The sequence below is a fragment of the Prunus avium genome, chromosome 3, assembly GCF_965620075.1.
Source record: "Prunus avium chromosome 3, drPruAviu1.hap1.1, whole genome shotgun sequence".
Taxonomy (NCBI): domain Eukaryota; kingdom Viridiplantae; phylum Streptophyta; class Magnoliopsida; order Rosales; family Rosaceae; genus Prunus; species Prunus avium.
In genome coordinates this window covers 3,240,387-3,259,393 of record NC_142286.1, presented here as the reverse complement: position 1 = coordinate 3,259,393, position 19,007 = coordinate 3,240,387, and the positions used below count along the sequence as shown (strand labels likewise).

General features: G+C 37.1%; 4 protein-coding genes across 9 annotated transcripts; 1 reads left to right on the top strand and 3 right to left on the bottom strand.

Moving 5' to 3' along the window:
• The first annotated feature begins 306 nt into the window (after window positions 1-306).
• On the top strand, window positions 307-2,335 carry LOC110744869 (putative pentatricopeptide repeat-containing protein At5g37570). The gene is made up of 2 exons (XM_021944902.2): window positions 307-1,545; window positions 1,658-2,335. The coding sequence occupies exons 1-2, from the start codon at window positions 498-500 to the stop codon at window positions 2,305-2,307; spliced, it is 1,698 nt and encodes a 565-aa protein (XP_021800594.1). The 5' UTR covers window positions 307-497; the 3' UTR covers window positions 2,308-2,335.
• A 100-nt stretch (window positions 2,336-2,435) lies between these two features.
• LOC110744870 (developmentally-regulated G protein 2) lies at window positions 2,436-6,337 on the bottom strand. The gene is made up of 12 exons (XM_021944903.2): window positions 6,178-6,337; window positions 5,821-5,918; window positions 5,643-5,710; window positions 5,366-5,442; window positions 5,083-5,263; window positions 4,804-4,860; window positions 4,462-4,536; window positions 4,178-4,297; window positions 3,818-3,988; window positions 3,409-3,522; window positions 3,122-3,292; window positions 2,436-2,845 (listed from the first exon to the last, which is right to left on the bottom strand). The coding sequence occupies exons 2-12, from the start codon at window positions 5,888-5,890 to the stop codon at window positions 2,750-2,752; spliced, it is 1,200 nt and encodes a 399-aa protein (XP_021800595.1). The 5' UTR covers window positions 5,891-5,918; window positions 6,178-6,337; the 3' UTR covers window positions 2,436-2,749.
• A 623-nt stretch (window positions 6,338-6,960) lies between these two features.
• On the bottom strand, window positions 6,961-13,062 carry TRFL6 (TRF-like 6). Of its 6 annotated transcripts, none has more exons than XM_088250729.1 (10): window positions 12,801-13,059; window positions 12,169-12,331; window positions 11,331-11,502; window positions 10,660-10,715; window positions 9,249-10,238; window positions 8,864-9,001; window positions 7,919-8,209; window positions 7,732-7,788; window positions 7,167-7,373; window positions 6,961-7,098 (listed from the first exon to the last, which is right to left on the bottom strand). In XM_088250729.1, the coding sequence occupies exons 2-9, from the start codon at window positions 12,295-12,297 to the stop codon at window positions 7,212-7,214; spliced, it is 1,995 nt and encodes a 664-aa protein (XP_088106855.1). In that variant the 5' UTR covers window positions 12,298-12,331; window positions 12,801-13,059; the 3' UTR covers window positions 6,961-7,098; window positions 7,167-7,211. The 6 variants fall into 6 exon arrangements, with proteins under 6 accessions (XP_088106855.1, XP_021800584.1, XP_088106854.1 ...); XM_021944892.2 differs by having other exon boundaries at window positions 6,961-7,009; window positions 12,801-13,058; XM_088250728.1 differs by having other exon boundaries at window positions 6,961-7,373; window positions 12,801-13,058.
• A 1,508-nt stretch (window positions 13,063-14,570) lies between these two features.
• On the bottom strand, window positions 14,571-18,751 carry LOC110744853 (small ribosomal subunit protein uS3x-like). The gene is made up of 7 exons (XM_021944878.2): window positions 18,721-18,751; window positions 18,524-18,628; window positions 18,277-18,420; window positions 17,677-17,848; window positions 15,384-15,438; window positions 15,168-15,299; window positions 14,571-15,062 (listed from the first exon to the last, which is right to left on the bottom strand). The coding sequence occupies exons 1-7, from the start codon at window positions 18,749-18,751 to the stop codon at window positions 14,895-14,897; spliced, it is 807 nt and encodes a 268-aa protein (XP_021800570.1). The 3' UTR covers window positions 14,571-14,894.
• Between the last annotated feature and the right edge of the window lie 256 nt (window positions 18,752-19,007).

Sequence of the window (19,007 nt, the reverse complement as noted above, 5' to 3'; positions counted from 1 at the left end):
TATAGCCGCTCGGCTATACTACGGAATTTTATTATTAAAAACTGTATAGCCGGGCGGCTATACTATTTTTGACATGTATCAGGCGCGATAAATCAGGCGGGTGGTTTTTTTAAATTATAAACTGTCTGCCCGCTATACTCGGGGTCTTTTTTTAATAAAAAGCATATAGCCGCGCGGCGATACTAATTTTGATACTTAACAACCCAAGCGCTAGGTGCCGACGGTGGTCTTTTTTAATTATAAATCATATAGCCGGGCGGCTATAAGGTTTTTATTAAAAAAAAAACGGGTATAGAGAGTATAGACTAAGGTTTTTATTAAAAAAAACTGGCTATACGCGGTAGTTACCCATCACCATTCATTTGATCTCATATTCCTGAATTCGTCGATTCATAACCTTTGTAAAATAAAGGTCCAGACTAAATAAGCTAGGGCAAAAAAATCCAGTGTCTTAATTCTCAGAAACTCCTATGACAGAAGGATATGAGTGAAAATTCATGACTAACAAGTTCATTCCCTCCTTCATGGTGTCCCTACTTGGTACAAACCAACCCTTTTATAATCTTGTCACCCACTACCTGTACGTCAGCAATACCCTAAACCAACTTAAACAAATCCACACTCTCCTACTCAAATCCCCAACTAAACCCAACCACCGCTACCATATCTTGGTTCAGTTGCTCAAGCGGCTACTACAACTCCCTGGCGACAACCTTCGTTATGCCCATTACCTGTTCGACCAAATACCCAAGTGTAGGAACCAGTTTCTTTGGACCTCCCTCATACATTCCCATGTGCTTCATGATCATTTTGGTCAATCCATCACTTTATATGCTAAAATGCACCGGGTTGGCGTATCGCCATCTGGGTTCACCTTCTCTTCAGTTCTCAATGCATGTGCTCGTGTTCCGGCACTTTTTGAAGGGAAACAAGTCCACGCAAGGGTTGTGCAGTATGGTTTCTTGGGAAACAAGATAGTGCAAACTGCACTTCTTCATATGTATGCAAAATGTGGGCTTATACTGGATGCAAGGGACATCTTTGATAGGATGGATGATAAAGACTTGGTTGCTTGGACGGCCATGGTGTGTGGGTATTCAAAGATGGGATTGATGGGCGAGGCACGGTGGTTGTTTGATAACATGGAGCAACGCAATGCAGTTTCTTGGACTACAATGGTGGCTGGGTACGCAAACAATGGTGATATGGAAACGGCAAAGGAATTGTATGAAAGAATGGTGGAGAAAGATTCAGTGGCATGGGTGGCTATGATAGCAGGTTATGGGAAGTATGGTAATGTTTTGGAAGCCAAGATAGTTTTCGAAGAGATACAGATGGCAGATGCATCATGTTGGGCAGCAATGGTGGCTTGTTATGCTCAGAATGGCTATGCAAAGGAAGCCATTGAGATGTATAAGAAAATGAGGGAAGAAAAAGTGACAGTCAATGAGGTGGCAATGGTTGGAGCTATTTCAGCTTGTACACAACTTGGGGATAATGAAGTTGCAGCCACATTAGCAAAGCACGTGGAGGAAGGATGCTGTGGTGAGTTTTGATTGAATCAATTCTATAAATAATGGCGTGCTTTCTTTTCTATCGATGTCATGTTCTTCCCTTTTGTATTGCTGATGTTTCCTCATTTATCAAACACTTTCAGAGAGGACACTCTTTGTATCCAATGCATTGATCCATATGCATTCCAAATGTGGGGACATAGAACAGGCATGGAGAGAATTTAACAGAATGAGTATCAGAGATGTCATATCTTATAGCGCATTGATCGCCGCTCTTGCCGACCATGGAAAGGCCGAGGATGCCATGAATCTCTTCTCAAAGATGCAAAAAGAAGGAATAAGACCGAACCAGGTAACATTCGTCGGTCTCCTCAATGCATGTAGCCATGTCGGACTAATTGAGGAAGGGTGCCAATATTTTGAGCTCATGACTCGGGTCTTCGGGATCGAGCCACTTAAGGAGCACTATGCTTGCATGGTTGACCTTCTTGGAAGGGCTGGGCAGCTTGAAAGGGCATACAATCTTATAATATACAACATTGGTGCTGCCGATGCAAAGATCTGGGGCTCTTTTTTAGGAGCTTGCAAGGTTCATGGTAATACCAAATTGAGTGAGATCGCAGCAATGCATCTCTTCAAAATAGAGCCTCATGATGCCGGAAATTATGTGCTTTTAGCAAATACTTATGCAGAAATAAATAAATGGGATGATGCTGAGAGGGTGAGAAAGATGATGAGTGAAAGAGGAATGATAAAATCTCCTGGGTGTAGCTGGTTTGAGATGTTGGGATAAATAATAAATTCTTAATGTTCTCATGGGTAATATTTCTCTTTCTACAAAAATCTGCACCCAACTTTTACCTCGAAATACATTTATAAAGCTAGATAGGCTCTGAACTTTTCGTTCGCGCGACAGCAAGATAAAGCTGAAGAGAGCCTTTTAGGAATATATTAATCACCATCTCCAGAAACACAGATCATGGTACAGTATATCTTCAAAATTCCAAGAAGTTATAAATTAAACCCTAAAGATACAACACATGGACCAAAAAAATCTACCTTTTTTGATAAGCATGACATTCTAACACCAATTCTTCATTTTAGACTAATTTTTCAATGGAGCAAATGATATGATTATGTCATACTTCATAGGCATCTCGACTCTGGACGTACTCATTCACAGATCATTCTTCTGTGCCAGTTCATTTAAGAAACTCAGGTCTCCGTGAATGATATTACTGCTTCAGGGGAGCCTTCTTCTCTCTGTCAGATATACGAGCGGGGGCTGTTGAATGTGACTTGAACCGACCCCTCCCTTCCCCTTCCTTATCCTGGAGAATGCAAATCCCAAAAAAAATTAGGTTTTCATGGAAAACACATTTCTTTCCCCATCTTGTTGCATGGAGAACAAAAAAACAAACACTGAAATCTAACAAGCATCTGGAGTTAAAATAATCATAAGACCCCAGAACTCTTTTCCTCTATTCAGAAAATCAATGGGTATATCTAAAAGCAAAAGGATAGAAGTTGTACAACCCTGGTGAAAGTATATTAATACAGCAGAATGACAGGTTTACTTCTAATGAACAACATAAAGACAGGTTTACCTTTTTCTTTACAATCTGAACCACATCTTCATCGTTCAAAACTTGACCGAGGCCACAATGCTGTGGGTAGTGCCTTGCACTTGTACCCCACACTAGCACGTATTTTACTTCCTTCATCAAACTCCTGTGTATGTGGTTACAAAAGTCTCCAACGGAGCAGCCCCCTCTATCCTACAAATACATGCAAAGAGAATAAGAGAAAACGAACAAAGCCAGAAGGCTCATAAGAATGGAGTAATAACTGATCATAAGGAAGTAACAGAAAAAAAAAAAGATTTGCAACTTACAGCAGAAAGAACTACAGGGTCACCGAAATCAGGTTGCTGGCCCTGTGGCTTTGTATAAACTCTAACAAGTCCCATCTCCTCCCACATCTTTGCAAGTAGTCTGTCAAAGTTCAGCTGTTGAGCAACATGAAGAATCAAAGTTAATGTTCCTGAAACCATTTCATATGGGAAATTCATTTCTTCGCTAACTTGTTGATAAATGGTAATGTAATTTTTACATGTGTTGCACATTAGGATCCAACAAAAAAACATACATTTCATGGAAAGAACCATAGTAGACAATGCCTTTTGAGTTCTGACCAAAAGTTGTGCAACTGTGACAGACTGCTCAAGGTTTTTTATTCATAGCACAGTTGCACGCCCCTGTATCTCATTCAAATTTAGTCAAAATAAAAAGTGTAGAACTTGCCTTGAGATTGCAGCTAATGACAACAGAATTAGGTTGGCGGGCTAATTTGTCCACATCGTCGATACCAATAACATCTATTTTGTTGTATACATATACACACTTCATGTATTTCCGGTTTCCCTCAATGACATCAATAAGATCATCCACTGTGGCATCCTCACGAAAGAGCAACTGCATAACATTTATCATACATAAGCATTCTTTCGCATGGGATGGCTAAGGCAAAGAAAGTATCAACCATATCCAAGAGTGTACATCATGGACTTAAAGAAAATTGGGTACCACTAGTGTGTATGCCCAATAAAAGAATCACCATTAGCTGTGACAAAGGACAATCTTGACTAATCCAAAGTAAAGTACCTCAGCATTGTGAATTTTGTATTCATGTAGAATTTGATAACAAAGCTTCTCATCCACATGAGTCAAAGTAAGAGTGCTGTTGAAAGAAATTCCCCCAGTCTTTTTCTTTTTGAAGTATATCTGCCCAGGAAACAAAATAAAAAATTCAGCTAAAATCCCTAGAAGCCTAGCAAAGCAAACATAAAAAATAACATAGGGAAACAGCTAAACAATTGACGGAAACTAAGACCCAATTCAGTCAGTTCTGCAAATTATAAAGTCAATATTTTGAAGATAAAACTTACTTGAGGCGGTCTCTTGTTTAAACGTAAACCAACAGCTTCCAGCTCCTTTGTCAAAATTTGCCGATGACCCTCACTCTGAAATATAAAAATATAAAAATATAAAAATAAAAAACAATATATAGTACAATGTGAGGGTTAGACTAAAGTAACTCACAGAAACCATACACAAAAAAAGGGAAGCCAACATAAAGTATCAAATCAACAGGTCAGGAACCAAAAGGTCAAGATGGTTGCCAACAATGAAAATAATGGTCTGTAAGCAGACGAGTAGTAAACTTATTTATCAGCTACTAAAATAGCAAAATAGTTACAAATGCATGTTACTACAGAATAGGCACTTACTTTTGAGGCATCAAGGACCATCAACACAATATCTGAAGACTTGGCAACAGCAATAACCTGCAAGAGACAGTCATGTCAAATTCTAGCCATTTCCATGATACCTGGAAATACTGAGCTTTATATATTGATTTTCCAAGGGACATGTTACAAGTTATCTCTTCTCTATAATGAGGCATTTATTAAGTATCATTTTCTAAAGTTCTTATAATATTTTATTGGTAAGATAAAAGAATGATGGCATGTTATCATATCACATGAGAAGAAGCTTAAGGATTTCACCTGCCTCCCACGACCTTTGCCTTCAGAAGCACCTTCAATAATTCCAGGAAGATCAAGCAGCTGAATTTTTGTATCATTGTAATGGATAATTCCAGGAATGCAGGTAAGTGTTGTGAACTCATAAGATGCAGCTTCGGAGTGTGTGCCCGTCAACATTGTCAAAAGTGTTGACTTCCCCACACTACAAACAACAGGAAACAGTCGTAAGGATCGGTCATTTCTTAATGTTTTTGAAGTTACGACATTTCACAATACAATTTGATGTCATATAAATATGGCAAACCTTGGAAACCCAATGAGCGCAACACGTCCGTGGCCAAATTTTGTAACTTCAAAACCCTCTCCACCTCCACTAGACCCCTGAATTGCGGTTTTAGATCATAAAAAAAGAAGTAAACCTTAAACAAATGAAAGAAGTTGCTTTGCACCAATTGAATTAACGTAAGCATCTAAGAAGAAGCTCATGACCATAAAAACTCCTAACACTAACACAGGAAAATTCTACATTCGCATCAAATTACATTCATATGTATATGTATGCAGATGGATGAGTTGCATACCTTTGGAGGCTCCAGGAGCTGAGTTCTTAGCTTGGCAATCTTTGCCTTGAGCTGGCCAAGATGATACTCTGCATTTTTCAGCATTGCAATAAAAAATTAAGATATAACCAAATTCTTAAAAGACCTTAACAGATTCAACTACAAAAATAAAAATACAAGTTTTAAACAGGGAAAGAACCTGTGGCTTTGTTTTTCTGAGTCCGCGCCATTTCGGCCTCAATTTCTTTGATCCTTTCTATGATCCCCATTGTTGCTGGATTTTTTCAGCTGCTACCACTAAAAGGCAACAACAAGAAAAATAAATTGCAGAGAAAAATAAGCTAATTATTATTTTGAAAGATAATGAAAGCTCTTCTTCGTTGATGAGAAATCGTTGATTGAACTGCGATGCCTCGGAAACGAAAAGAAGAGTGAATTACAGTGGAGAGAGGGAAAGTTGAATTATTGTAAGGAAGGTTGAATTCTTGAAGGAAGTAATGCTAATTCTACGAATTGGATGAAGTAGAATGGTGAATTGCTTCGGTGGATGACTCACCGTGACTCAGTTGCCGACGATGTCTCTGGAGCTGGTAGAGAGAGAAAGAGAGAAAGAGAGAGAGGGGAGTGATAGAGTTAGGGCTGAGACGAAGAAGAGAGGAAGTGTGGGCTTAAACTTAAGGGCCTACTTTCCAAACAGCTCGACAGTTCTTTCTTCGAAAGGTATCGTGGATTTGTAATAATATGCATCTTGGGCCTCTTTTGTTGGATACCAAATTTTTTTTTTTGCTTAGGTAACTAGGAGGTTTTTTTAAATACAAGCGATAAATTATTCTAATCTATGACATGTTTACTAATCCGATTAAGAGGAATTGAATTGATGAAGAGTTGGATTGAGGAGTCACAATCTGGATTCCCATTGAAGTTGTTTACTAAACTATCTGAAATCAGAGTAGAATAAGAGTAGAAATGATATTGATGCTTTAAGTTGTTTACTAAATTCTCATAAATCAACTCCAGTTTGATTACTAAGATACCCTTGTTGTTGGGTTAAAGCGGTGACAAATTTACAAATATCAAATGTACAGAATTCAACCCCTAAGCTGAAAAACAAAAGAGCACATCTAATTACAACAAGGCCTTTGTAATATTTCGTTACACATCCCGACATCCATGTTACACGACGCTTCCAGTGAAATTATGCTTCATTTCTAGAGCATCCCCTCCCTTTACCAACCACGACTTTTATCAGAAAATCCAAAACATTCAGAAACGAAAAAGTGTTGCAACGGAATCGCAATTGTCGGGATAAGGGTCATGTAATTTTCAGTCATCTTGAGACTTGATTCTAAGACCTTTCATTGCATTATAATTTAATATGGCCATAAAACCTACAATGATGATAAGTTGAAAAGCAAATGTCAGAGTCGAGAGAAAATGTATGAAACACTTGTTAAAGCCTACATCCCGCAATATCCATCTGCAGCACATCATCAACTATGTTAACAAGTGAATGGTGAGCAGATCAAACTCGTTACAGTTCAGTACCTTTATTTGGGATTCGCACAACTAACATGTTTTTTATATACAATGTTACAAGTAGCCTGATCTCGTTTGATGCACGCTTCGACTAACGCTGGGCAGCTTGCCCGGCCCTAGATTTGGCGGTACCTGAGCGTGCATCTCGGCAAGCTCTCTCACTTTTAACAAAATTGCTGCCGGGATGGGCACTGAAGCATGTTTCCGAGAGTTTATCTGCATAATTGCCAACAGAGAAACCAAGTTAACCCTGAAATTAACAAGACATAATATTAAAAAAACACATCAATGATATAGGGTAGCAGAAATTGCACTAGGCAAAGACAAATTCAATACAAGTGCAGAATTTACTGCCAGTCAAAATTGTAGAAAATTATAAAGATATAATCAAAGTTTGGAAATTTTATTTGCAGAATATTGACACTTCTGGGAGATATATTTGAATCCAGAATTTGTAGTTAAAGGCTGACGAAAGAGTTCAAAGCAAGCTTGCATTCAAACCCATAAAAAGTTGAACACTTCCCATCTCACTAAACCATAAAAGAGAGGGAAGGGAAATGTCATTTATACTCACTCCATCATCAGGAGGTGTTTGGGCAAAGCTTGCTTTCAACAGGTTCCTCCATTTGTCCTACAAAACAATGTGTTTTCTCAGTCTAAAGAATTTCAATACCCTTTTTTTTAGCTTTTTTTTTTTCAGCATATTTGGATGCTACATGAACGTGGTATTTTGACAATACAAAATGTGAAGCAAAATATACCTTGAGATCAACAGAAGTGCGATAAGAATATGATGCAAAAGAAAGCCTTTTTATTTCAGACCACCTCCCAGTGCCACACTTAGAGACACCCTCAACTAATTTTATAACCTCAACAAGAGTCCAAGCTCGATGGTGTTTCCTTCTCATTCCACCTTTTGCTGTGGGAACCGTTGCAATACCATCATCTGAATTGTCCTCGGATGAATCTGTCTGTTTCAAGCCCAAGTTCTTCCCCAGTTCAATTGTACTCATTACCGAGCGACGCTTGTCCTTCTCTGGTTCAGCAGCAAACTACATAGGAAATAAATTACCATAACAAAAGAATTAGTATCCAATCAATTTACAGATATGACATATAGCACTGAGAACAAACGCAACCATGATATAAACAAAGCAGTCATATATGCTCAATGGTTCTGTAGTATTGATCGCCGGGGCACAGCCTTTTGATAGCCACATCTCTCGTCTAAAGAGGACCCAAGTTCAAATCCCCCGCCAAAAAATGTCTTAACTGATCCAAACATATAGAAAAATAAAGATGATTCCTTACTCATGGAAGACTAATCTTAAGGCATTTTGCATGACTGAATTGGTTTGTATAACCATCCATGGATACTCAAACATAACATTAATGCCATATCTTGCCTTCTTAAACACAAGAGAAGGTTGACCGCAGTCTAGCCTATTAATCTAACAAATATAAATGCAGAGAAGCAAAACAACCGAAATAAACAATGCTTTCATCATAAACTTTAGTCCTTAAGAAGACAAAATACCAGTCTACAACTAATTTAAGGAGAACAATTACAAAGAAACAAGGCAGAGACTATCATCAGCTACATAGGCATTATTGTCACATTATTAAATTCAGCCAAATATGCCCATAACCCAATGTCAATTGCCAAGTACGAAAAATTGAATCCAATTGAGCAAAATTTATCTTACCAGTGGTTGAATCTGTTCAGAAGCAGATCTCACTTTCAAGACTTTATCCGCATGCTCACTCTCTGGTGGAGAACTACGCACACTAAGTGCCTCTTGTACCAGTTTAGCTGCCACACCCATTCCACTTGAATCGAATTTCTACCAATCGAAATCCAAAATCACTTCAATTATTGTGTCATTCAGAAGTTTTGTAGTGCTATAATATATTCTTGATTAAATTTAAACAGATGAATCATGAAACTACTGGTTTTGCTTCCGGCTGGAAGAAAAGGGAAAAATGACAACCTAGATCTTTTAGATAAGAAACTCCCATGCTTGAGGAAAAAAAAGCCAAACATAAAGCATAACATGACTCATTGCCCCATTACAAAATGGTTTTACCTACCATAAGAGCCATAATATTTTTTCTTGGACGGCTTCTTCGAACTCGAGAAACAAAAGGAACCTGAACGCCAGATCCACCGAGAGAGTCCAACCTGGTGACAATAGTTCTCTCATTTAAAGGGGCATTTCCAGGAGGTTGTATACAATATTTTGGAGATGTTTGTCCGTGTCCTGTATTTTTTGCTGAACTAATCACTTTTGGGGTATAATCTCTTGATTCAACTTCTGAAAGTTCTTCAATATATCTCTTAGTGGGCTTTCTAACTCTTTTGGCACCTCTATGTTCCACTTGAAGATCATCACTTCCACAATCAAGTTCTACACTAAGGTTTCCCAATCTCTTGCCCAACACAATTTGATGATTTTCCATTTGGCTACTGTGGCTAGTTGGTGAAGTTTCATACCCAAGATTCTTCGCTTCACCATCAGACCCTTCAGTGAGCATACCATCTGCATTCTGAAAGCTATTATCTGTACCCTTGTTCACCAATTTGTTATCTAGAATAGTGAAAGTTGTGGTTGAAACATCACAAGAATTAGTCAACCCCATTGCAATCCTACGCTTAAGCCACAACTTGTCCTTAACAGTAGTTTCTCGCCCAAAAGTTGCTCGAAACAATCCATGAAGTTCCCTAATTGATAGGTTGTCCAAGCATATCTCCCCCTTTAATGTATAAAAATCAGGCTTCGAACTATTGCAGATGACAGAAGCTGGTGATCCACTTTCAATTGGTCCATCTGGAGGTTTTGAGCACTCCCCAATTCTCGCAGATTCATTAATATGGCTGTCATCTAAACTCAGGTCTGAAGAAGGAACAATTTCCTGCAAAGGAATTTCAAATTGCAGCTTCTTATCAATAGCAGGCAATTTATCATGCTGATCAGAACACTGGATGTCTACATTCATAAAAGCAGAAGAATGATCAGGAGATCCACATGCTAAGCGGAGCTTCTCTTCCTGTTTGACCTTTTGCAACATCTCCTCGATGTACTACAAGAGATTTTAGCGGTCGAGAAGGATCCAAGAAGATTAATAACTAGATATGCTTAAATTATACATATGCAGATACACAAGAAAATAACAAATTGAAATAAACTATCAATAAGTTCAAAGAAGTGAGCAATCAAACTAGTTGAAGAAGAAATATGCCACAGTACATAATACAGAAAAATAAATTCAAAGATCAAGAAATTCTTTTCTAGAAGATTAAAATGTACAGCATTTAGAAAATGCAGCTGTTGTACAAGGGCAGACGTAACATGTCCAAGCACTTGAATAAATTTGTTAATTTGATGTAAACATCAGATTGTACAAACGAAATATGCTATAACATGCAACTCTAAATGTTTTTTTTATCCATCTTATTCTAGAACAGAAGAAGAAATTATATCAAAAGAAATCAAGTCAATACCTCAAGCCGTGCACTTAATTTTGCATCAGGTTCTGTGTTCTCTGAATGTGACAGACCTGGAAATGTGATTCTCAATCAGACATGAAAACTATGACAGAACACGACCCCTACCCTCGGGTTAGTAGGGGCCCCCTACCCTCGGGTTAGTAGGGACCCCCAACCACAAAGGTTGGGTAGCAAACCTCAGCATGAAAACTATGACAGAACCAACACCATAAAATATAAAACAGAATGTGCAAATGATTTAATAAACCAAGTTCCATGGGATCTAGTTTCTCAAAAAAACCATATATCATCAAATCAATACTTCACTAAAGTAAGAGAAATAATAGGTATACAAAACAGAAAATGAATATAACTAAAAAGTACCAAATAAATTGGTCACTTTAGCCAAGAATGCAAATGAACCCCCAAACCCATTAAGGAAAAAACAAATTGGAATAAGATTTCTCAATATAAATCCAATACAGAATTGGGATACCATCTAAGACTCAATCTAAAAATCTGAAAAGATAAAAATCAGACCTAGAATGTCCTCTGCTCAATTAGAAACATAAATTCTAGTTGAAGCTTCCAAATTCCCATTGCATGATCTTAAAGTTATACTCAAAATGACCATAACGATAAAGATGGAAGTGAAATAATTAGTTACAAAAATAACTCAAATAGACCTTCTGAGCTTTCTTTATGAGACTTCCCAGAGGAAGACTCTTCATTGGAAATGCACTCAACATTTCCAGCGTCTGTAACAACAGGTAATTCAATCTTCTCATCCACAAGAAATTCCTCAACCTCCATTACTTCATCATCTGTTGCTGGCACTAATCTCCCATCACCTTCAACCTGGCATCAGATAAAACATCATTGAAGGATAACACAACAAATGGCAATGACAATATCAACATTGATCTAACGATGTCCATATATGCAAGTGCAATGTGATTTTAACCTTTTTCCCCTTCAACACATTATAGAGAGCCTCACCTCGCCAAACAAGAAATGTTCTCATTTAATTGAAGTATAAACCTGAAGTTTACAGTTAAAGACTCGACAGATACCTCAACTCCCAAGGGGGCATAAACTAAATCCCCAAAATCAAGCTTCTGAGAAGAAATGCAATGTTCTAGATTCAGTATGTTTCTATTATGATTTTCTTAAATCTGATTCTCCCGGCTCAGATTCCAACAGCACTAACTGATTGGATTAATTGATTGACTGACTTCTAACTGTAATTTATGAATGAAATAACTGTTAAAAACACTTGGTAGACAGTCCTTTTTATCGACTCTAAAGTTACAATTAACACACATTACTAAGCTAATCGTGTTTTTCCAAATTGAAAAGTTGAATCACTCATAACAAATGAAATACAGTTACTGCATCTTGAGCAGCACCAGACTTATACCTCCAAGAAAGAGCAAAAAGAAGCAATTCACCTTTCAATTTTATGCGCATAAAACTACTACCACCAACAGAATAGTTAAACTTTTAGTTTAAATGAAAACATACCCGAACGAGCTTGTATACAACAGGATCGGTAATCTGCTTCGGTGAAGACAAAGAAGAGCTACTTTTCTCAACCCCACTCTCCTCACACTTCCCTTCATCACTCCCCTCAACACCAACCACTGTTTCCATGGAAAATCCACCACATGCAACTCAAATACACAAACTGAAACCCCAAAAGAAATACAAAACAAAACAAAGTAAATAAATAAAGTTAACTTTTATAGTTTCCAAAATAAAATAAAATAAAACTTTATCCACCAAAAAATATAAATGCGCCTAAACCTATCTACTAGAAATAAAAACACATGCAAAATTATTTCCAAATCAAATATTCAAAGCTACCATTCAAAACTTAAAATTTCCCAAAGCAAACCGGCAAAGGAAGAAAATTTATATGTAAAACTATATTGCTACAAACACTGCAAATTTCCAAGCCTAGATACATAAAGTACATTTCTTTTAAGAAAAAAGTACCATTTCAGGCTAAATTGTAAAGTAAACGAAACGAAACTACACTTAAAGCTAGAATTCGTATGCAAAAACTACCAAAAGACTAGAAATTGGTAAAAAAATTCGCATTGGAAGCCAAATTGAATATGAAATGAAGCGAAATTAAGTAAGATGGGGCTCACCATAGGGGTGTGCGAGTGGCGAGCGAGTTGATTCAGTGTTTGCAAGTGGAAAATTCAAAGAAAAGCGACCGATTCGAAGCGCCGGAGACTGAGTTGGGAAGACGAGTCGTTTTCTAAGGAAAGCTTGTGAGAGAAGCTTGAAAATTGTAAAAACAAAAAAATTAAACGAAGGGGAAAACAATCGGATTGGTTTGCTTGCTTGCTTGCTTGCACCCGTGTGTGTGCGCCTCTGTGTTTTTGGCTCGCTTTTTTAGTACGCTGTGCTTACTATCATACAGTTCCGGACTCCAAATTCTCCTTCCAATACAGTTCACAAATGAGACTTGGGGTCCGGTTAGCTTCGCCTTCTCTTTTTCTATTTTTCCTATTTTCTTTTCTTTTCTTTTTAGCTTCTGAAGTTTTTCTTTTTTTTTCTTTTTGTTATTTTTTAAATGAACTGGCTAGCACTAGCAACTTTTGACCCAATACTAGTACAACAACACGACTCTAGAGTGACACAATATTATATTTTCCCCTTTTTTCATTATTTTGTAGCTGCTGAATTTTTCTTTTTTCGTTTTTTTGTTCTTTTTTAAATGAACTGGCTAGCACTGGAAACTTTTGAACCAATACAACAACACAACTCTAGAGTAACACAAAATTAGTGAGTTTGGTTGATCATATGAACACGAATATTACATGACCCGCTAAACATAATAATAGATGTATATGATTAGTGTCACACTTAATAACCCGTTTTTAACATGATAAACATGTTTAACTAGTACTAGCCTCTCTGCATGCGCTTCCGCGCCTGCGAGAGGCTTTTTAAAAGAAAAAATTAAATTTATTTTAGAATTAAAAAAGATAATGGGTAGTTGTGTTCTATAAAAAAAGGATCCATTATCTGATTTTTCTTTTAATTTTAATTTTTTTTAATATGAAAAAGTGTAAATTTACCATATTATCCTCACTTAATTAATAATTTCAATTCTTAATGTTTGTATTAACTAAGGGTATTTTCTGGTATTTTGAATGTTTCACCATTCTCTACCTTTTGCTTTATATATATAGATTATATGAAGAAAATAAATCCAAATTTGTATTTTATCAATATGTATGATATGATAGGTTGTGTAATTGTAGCACTTGGTCTTTTTTTAAGGAAATCATTAGGAGTTTGTGTAAATGAGATACTATTATTCTATAAATAATATACGAGTATTTTTTTTTTTTTTTTTAAAGATTTCAAGTTTCTTATAGAAATATTCATAAAGGGGAATAAAATTAAATAAAGTCAGATTAAGGTCAACGACCCACCACCCCTACTTGAACCTTATGATCGTTTGGTTGATAAAAGGGAATCAAAAGGAATTATTGCCTCGTCAAAAATAATAAAATTACAATTTTATCCATCACTTATCTAATTCTTTGACAAAGGACCTTTGTCAACTAAAATTATATTCAGACATATTCCTATAAATAGATCATTAGACAAAACCTTGGTCGAAGTTATTCAACTCGTACTTTTGTTTGTTAAAATTTGAAGAAGGCCACGCCCTTTCTTTGGGCCTGAAAAGTGCAACAATAGAAAAACTCAAAAGGAAGCAAAAAGGCCACACAGAAGATGCAGCCCAAATGCCATTCAATAGTGAGGAGTCGTTGAGGGAATTATTTAAGACCCTTCTTTCTCTTAACCGTTGGATCAAACTAACCGATTTGATCCAACAACTAACCAATTTGATCCAACAATTAAGAAATAGGGCACCTCACCATAGAATTCTACAAGAATGGGAAATGATATGTTTAGAATCCAAGGCATTTTGCCCTACTTCAGTTGAGTCCCATAAGATGAAGATTCCAAAACCCCAATTCCGGTGGACAAGTTCATATCAAGGGGGTAGCATGAGGAACAAAAAGCAAATAAATTCCTTTTGACTTTCAATTTCATTTTGTGAAAATGAAAATCCTATCCATCTAAACAGATAGCAACACAGAAAGACAAAATCCCATATTCTAATAGGGGTACTAAGTCGAAGGGGTATCTGATAATATTTTGGACTCTGGACCCTAACAGTGCCAAACCTAATGCTCCAATTGCACGAACGAAGAATTCTAAGCAGCAAGGACTGGTATTTCAGCTGCTGCCACAACTGGGGGCCTGATGTAGTCCCCTTCCTCTTTGGGTTGGTGGATGGTGACCAGATCCGGTAGGGGTGTTGTGGGGCCTTGCTTACCCTTGGGATCCCAATCAAGCATGATTTTGACCTTAATCCCAACACCCTGAAAAATCATAAAGGTTTAAGAAATGTAGATCACAGATGAGTACAACACTCAGGCACACTGCCTACAAAAAATCTCAACCAGTGGCAGAATGATTGAGCTAACCTGTCTAAGAAGCACATGGCGCACAGCAGAGTCAATGTATTCATTAACAGGCTGGCCAGAGGATATCATGTATCCGTCCTTGAACTTCATAGACTTGGCACGCTGAGCCCTGAGTTTACCACTGACAATGACCTGCATGTTGTAAAGTAGAAATTCATTTTACTATGTTGGCGCAAACTAATAAGGTCAAGTGAAAAGAACAGCTTTTGTTCGTACCTCACATCCCTTTGCTCCACTCTCCATGACAAATCTAAGAACACCATAGCATGCCCTAACAAAAGAAGGTAAAAGGGATGTAATACTAAAGCATAATGGTTACACAATAAAGGAGTTGTTCAAACAAATGTAGGAGTTCCCGAACTCCAAGAACCATTAACAGTTCAAACAGACTAACAAAACTCCAAACATGTGATGTAAGCATTCTTGAGGATCCTCTTAACCCATTATGGTGAGTAAAGGGCGATAAAACCGAATGCTAATGCTAATAAAATTGATATATATTAGACATGTAATGCATTTCCTTTGTCAAAGATTAACCTACATGAAGAATCTCCAAATCAACAATCATACAGCATTGCAAAGACAATAAACTTCCACTACTAAGTCCTATCAAAATAGTGGGATAATCTTCTTTAGATAGAAAGTATCTAGGTAACGTGGATGTACTTATCGTAAAATAGTTTTACTTCATTTAATTTCTTCACTCACACTGACATTCACCGATTAGCATATTAGGTTTGGATAACACAGAAATGTTCTGAAATGTAGGAGTTCCCGAACTCCAAGAACTATTAACAGTTCAAACAGACTAACAAAACTCCAGCAATCAATGTAAGCATTCTTGAGGATCCTCTTAACCCATTATTGTGAGTAAAGGGATTTATAAGTCATTACTGAATGCTATTGCTGATAAAACTGATTTCTGAGTGAGTGCATTTGAGTGTGTGCAGGTGCACATGATTGCACACGCTTAAGATATAATGAGATGCTGGAGACCACAAACCCTATCATCCCAAAAGGACCAGTACAATGTCACAATCAATCATGAATGAAATTTAATTAGTCAAATCCTTTTACTTAATTTCATTCCTCAATCACACTAACGTTCAGTGACTAGATTGCTATATTTGGATAACTCATGAATGTTATGAAATGTAGGAGTTCCCGAACTCCAAGAACTATTTGTTGAAGAATATAAGTCCCACATCGGAAACTTGACTAAACAAAATACAATAATAATGAATGGTTCCACTACTAATATAACCAAGGCCTTTTGTGATAAAACCTCACACCTACTGGGCTTTGTAGGTGGTTAAGTTGGGGACAATATCGGTGTTGCTAGTAGTGGGCCACTGACCCATCTCTCTGAAATGTAGGAGTTCCCGAACTCCAAGAACTATTAACAGTTCAAACAGACTAACAAAACTCCAACAATCAATGTAAGCATTCTTGAGGATCCTCTTAACCCATTATTGTGGGTAAAGGAGATATAAGTTATTACTGAATGCTATTGCTGATAAAACTGGTTTATGTGTGAGTGTGTATTTGAGTGTGCATGTGTGCAGGTGTGCATGAGTGTTAGTTGGTGGTTAAGTTGGGGACAATATCGGTGTTGCTAGTAGTGGGCCACTGACCCGTCTCTCTGAAATGTAGGAGTTCCCGAACTCCAAGAACTATTAACAGTTCAAACAGACTAACAAAACTCCAACAATCAATGTAAGCATTCTTGAGGATCCTCTTAACCCATTATTGTGAGTAAAGGAGATATAAGTTATTACTGAATGCCATTGCTGATAAAACTGGTTTATGTGTGAGTGTGTATTTGAGTGTGCATGTGTGCAGGTGCGCATGAGTGTTAGTTGGTGTGTGTATGCATGTGTAGGCACAAGATATAATGAGATGCTGGAGACCGCAAACCCTATCATCCCAAAAGGACCAGCAAATGTCACACTCAATCATGATTTAAATTTAATAAGTCAAATCTTTTTACTTAATTTTATTCCCTCAATCACACTGACCTTCAGTGACTAGTTTGCTATATTTGGATAACACAGGAATGTTATGAAATGTAGGAGTTCCCGAACTCCAAGAACTATTAATAGTTCAAACAGACTAACAAAACTCCAACGCAATTTAAGCATTCTTGAGGATCCCGTTAACCATTAGTGTGAGTAAAGGGAGATAAAACCGAATGCTATTGATATTTACTAGAAACAGGATTGGACAAACTATTGCATTTCCTTTAACAAAGACTAACCTATACAAAGCATCTCAAGACCATTAGTCATACATCATTGTAAAGAAAACAACTTTCATTACTAAGTGCTATCAAAACAGTTGGATCATTCTCTTTAGAAAGTGTTAGGACAATGCATAACATATAATGAGATGTTGCAGACCACAACTCCAAACTCCAAGAACCAAATATTGAATCAAAGAGAATGATCCATTGAGAATCCTCTTAACTCACAATCAAAAAGAAAAGAGATCTAGTCAGTTTTCAGCATACCTCCGAACAGCAAGCCCTCCTAGAAGTTTGTAACGCAAAGACTCTGCTTGAGCAATGGCACAAAGCCCTCGGTTGTTGACTTTCTCTGCATAAAGCTCAACACTGTTCTCCGGAAACTTAAAACGCTTCTGAACAACAGATGTCAGTTCTCTAATTCTTCTTCCCTTCTCACCTAAACCCATCAATAAAAAAGTGTAATCAGGCAATGCGAATTTAACGACACAAGTTATAAAATTCATCTCAAGTTACAAGCTAAGCAAGTATCCCTTTTCTCCAAATTTCTCTGAAAATATAAGAATGTCAATTTCCATGTATAAATTGAATATATTATATTATTAAAGTAAACATCTTTCTTTCTGAATCACGTAATTAACAAACAAACTAGTAAAGGACAATGATTTAATTTCAATGTTTTCTCAAAGTCACATCTTCAACTGAACCAAGCATTGAACAGAGACAAACACTAGAATCAAAATCAAAGTTACTAACTTTAAGCTACTTATGTGCTGTAAATCCACAATGTAAGCTCAAAACACATAAATCAACCTAAAATACAATCCCAAATACTACCCATCAACCAAACAGGGTCTAAGAAGTTACCGAGGACGTTTTGAGTCCGGGTGGCTCTAATAATGATCTCGGTCCGCACTGGCGTAACCCTAACTTCAACGCCAGAGTACCCATCTTCTGCGAGCTCTCTGGTCAACACCTCGTTCAGCTCCGCAAAGAACACTCCGTCACAAACTGTAATAATATACAAAATGAATTAATTGCCAAGATATATTCTGTCAAACAAGTTGAAAACGTCAGAAATTTACATTAGGGCGTGTTTGATCGGTGGCAAGACCTTTCGCTTTTTGCTCATTTGAGTAGCCATGGTGGGCGCCGCTTCGATTGGAGTTCAACGGGCTCTGCAGTTTTTTTCTATTTTTGGTATTTGGTTTAGGAAACCCTAGATAGAAAGTTGAAAGATATAGGACGGGAGAGGGCGTTAAAACGACATGTCGTTGTCACTTAAATTTTAGGTTAATTGCAATGTGCCACCTGAAAAAATAAAATTTAAGCAATGGGCCATCTCAGTTAAAGTTTGTTGCAAATTGCAATGTTCCATGTACGACTTGACTTTATCTATTTTTTCGTCCAAAACGTTGTATTTGCTTTGCATGATCCTTCAAAAGGAGTGTATAAGATTTCGAGCATCAAACTATTCTTCAAAAGGGTCACATGTAAATTACGTGCAAATTTTTGAACGAAAAAATAGATGAAATTAGAGTATAGGTGACATTGTAATAAAATTTTAATTGGTGTGACAAAGTAATGCAACGAGGTCT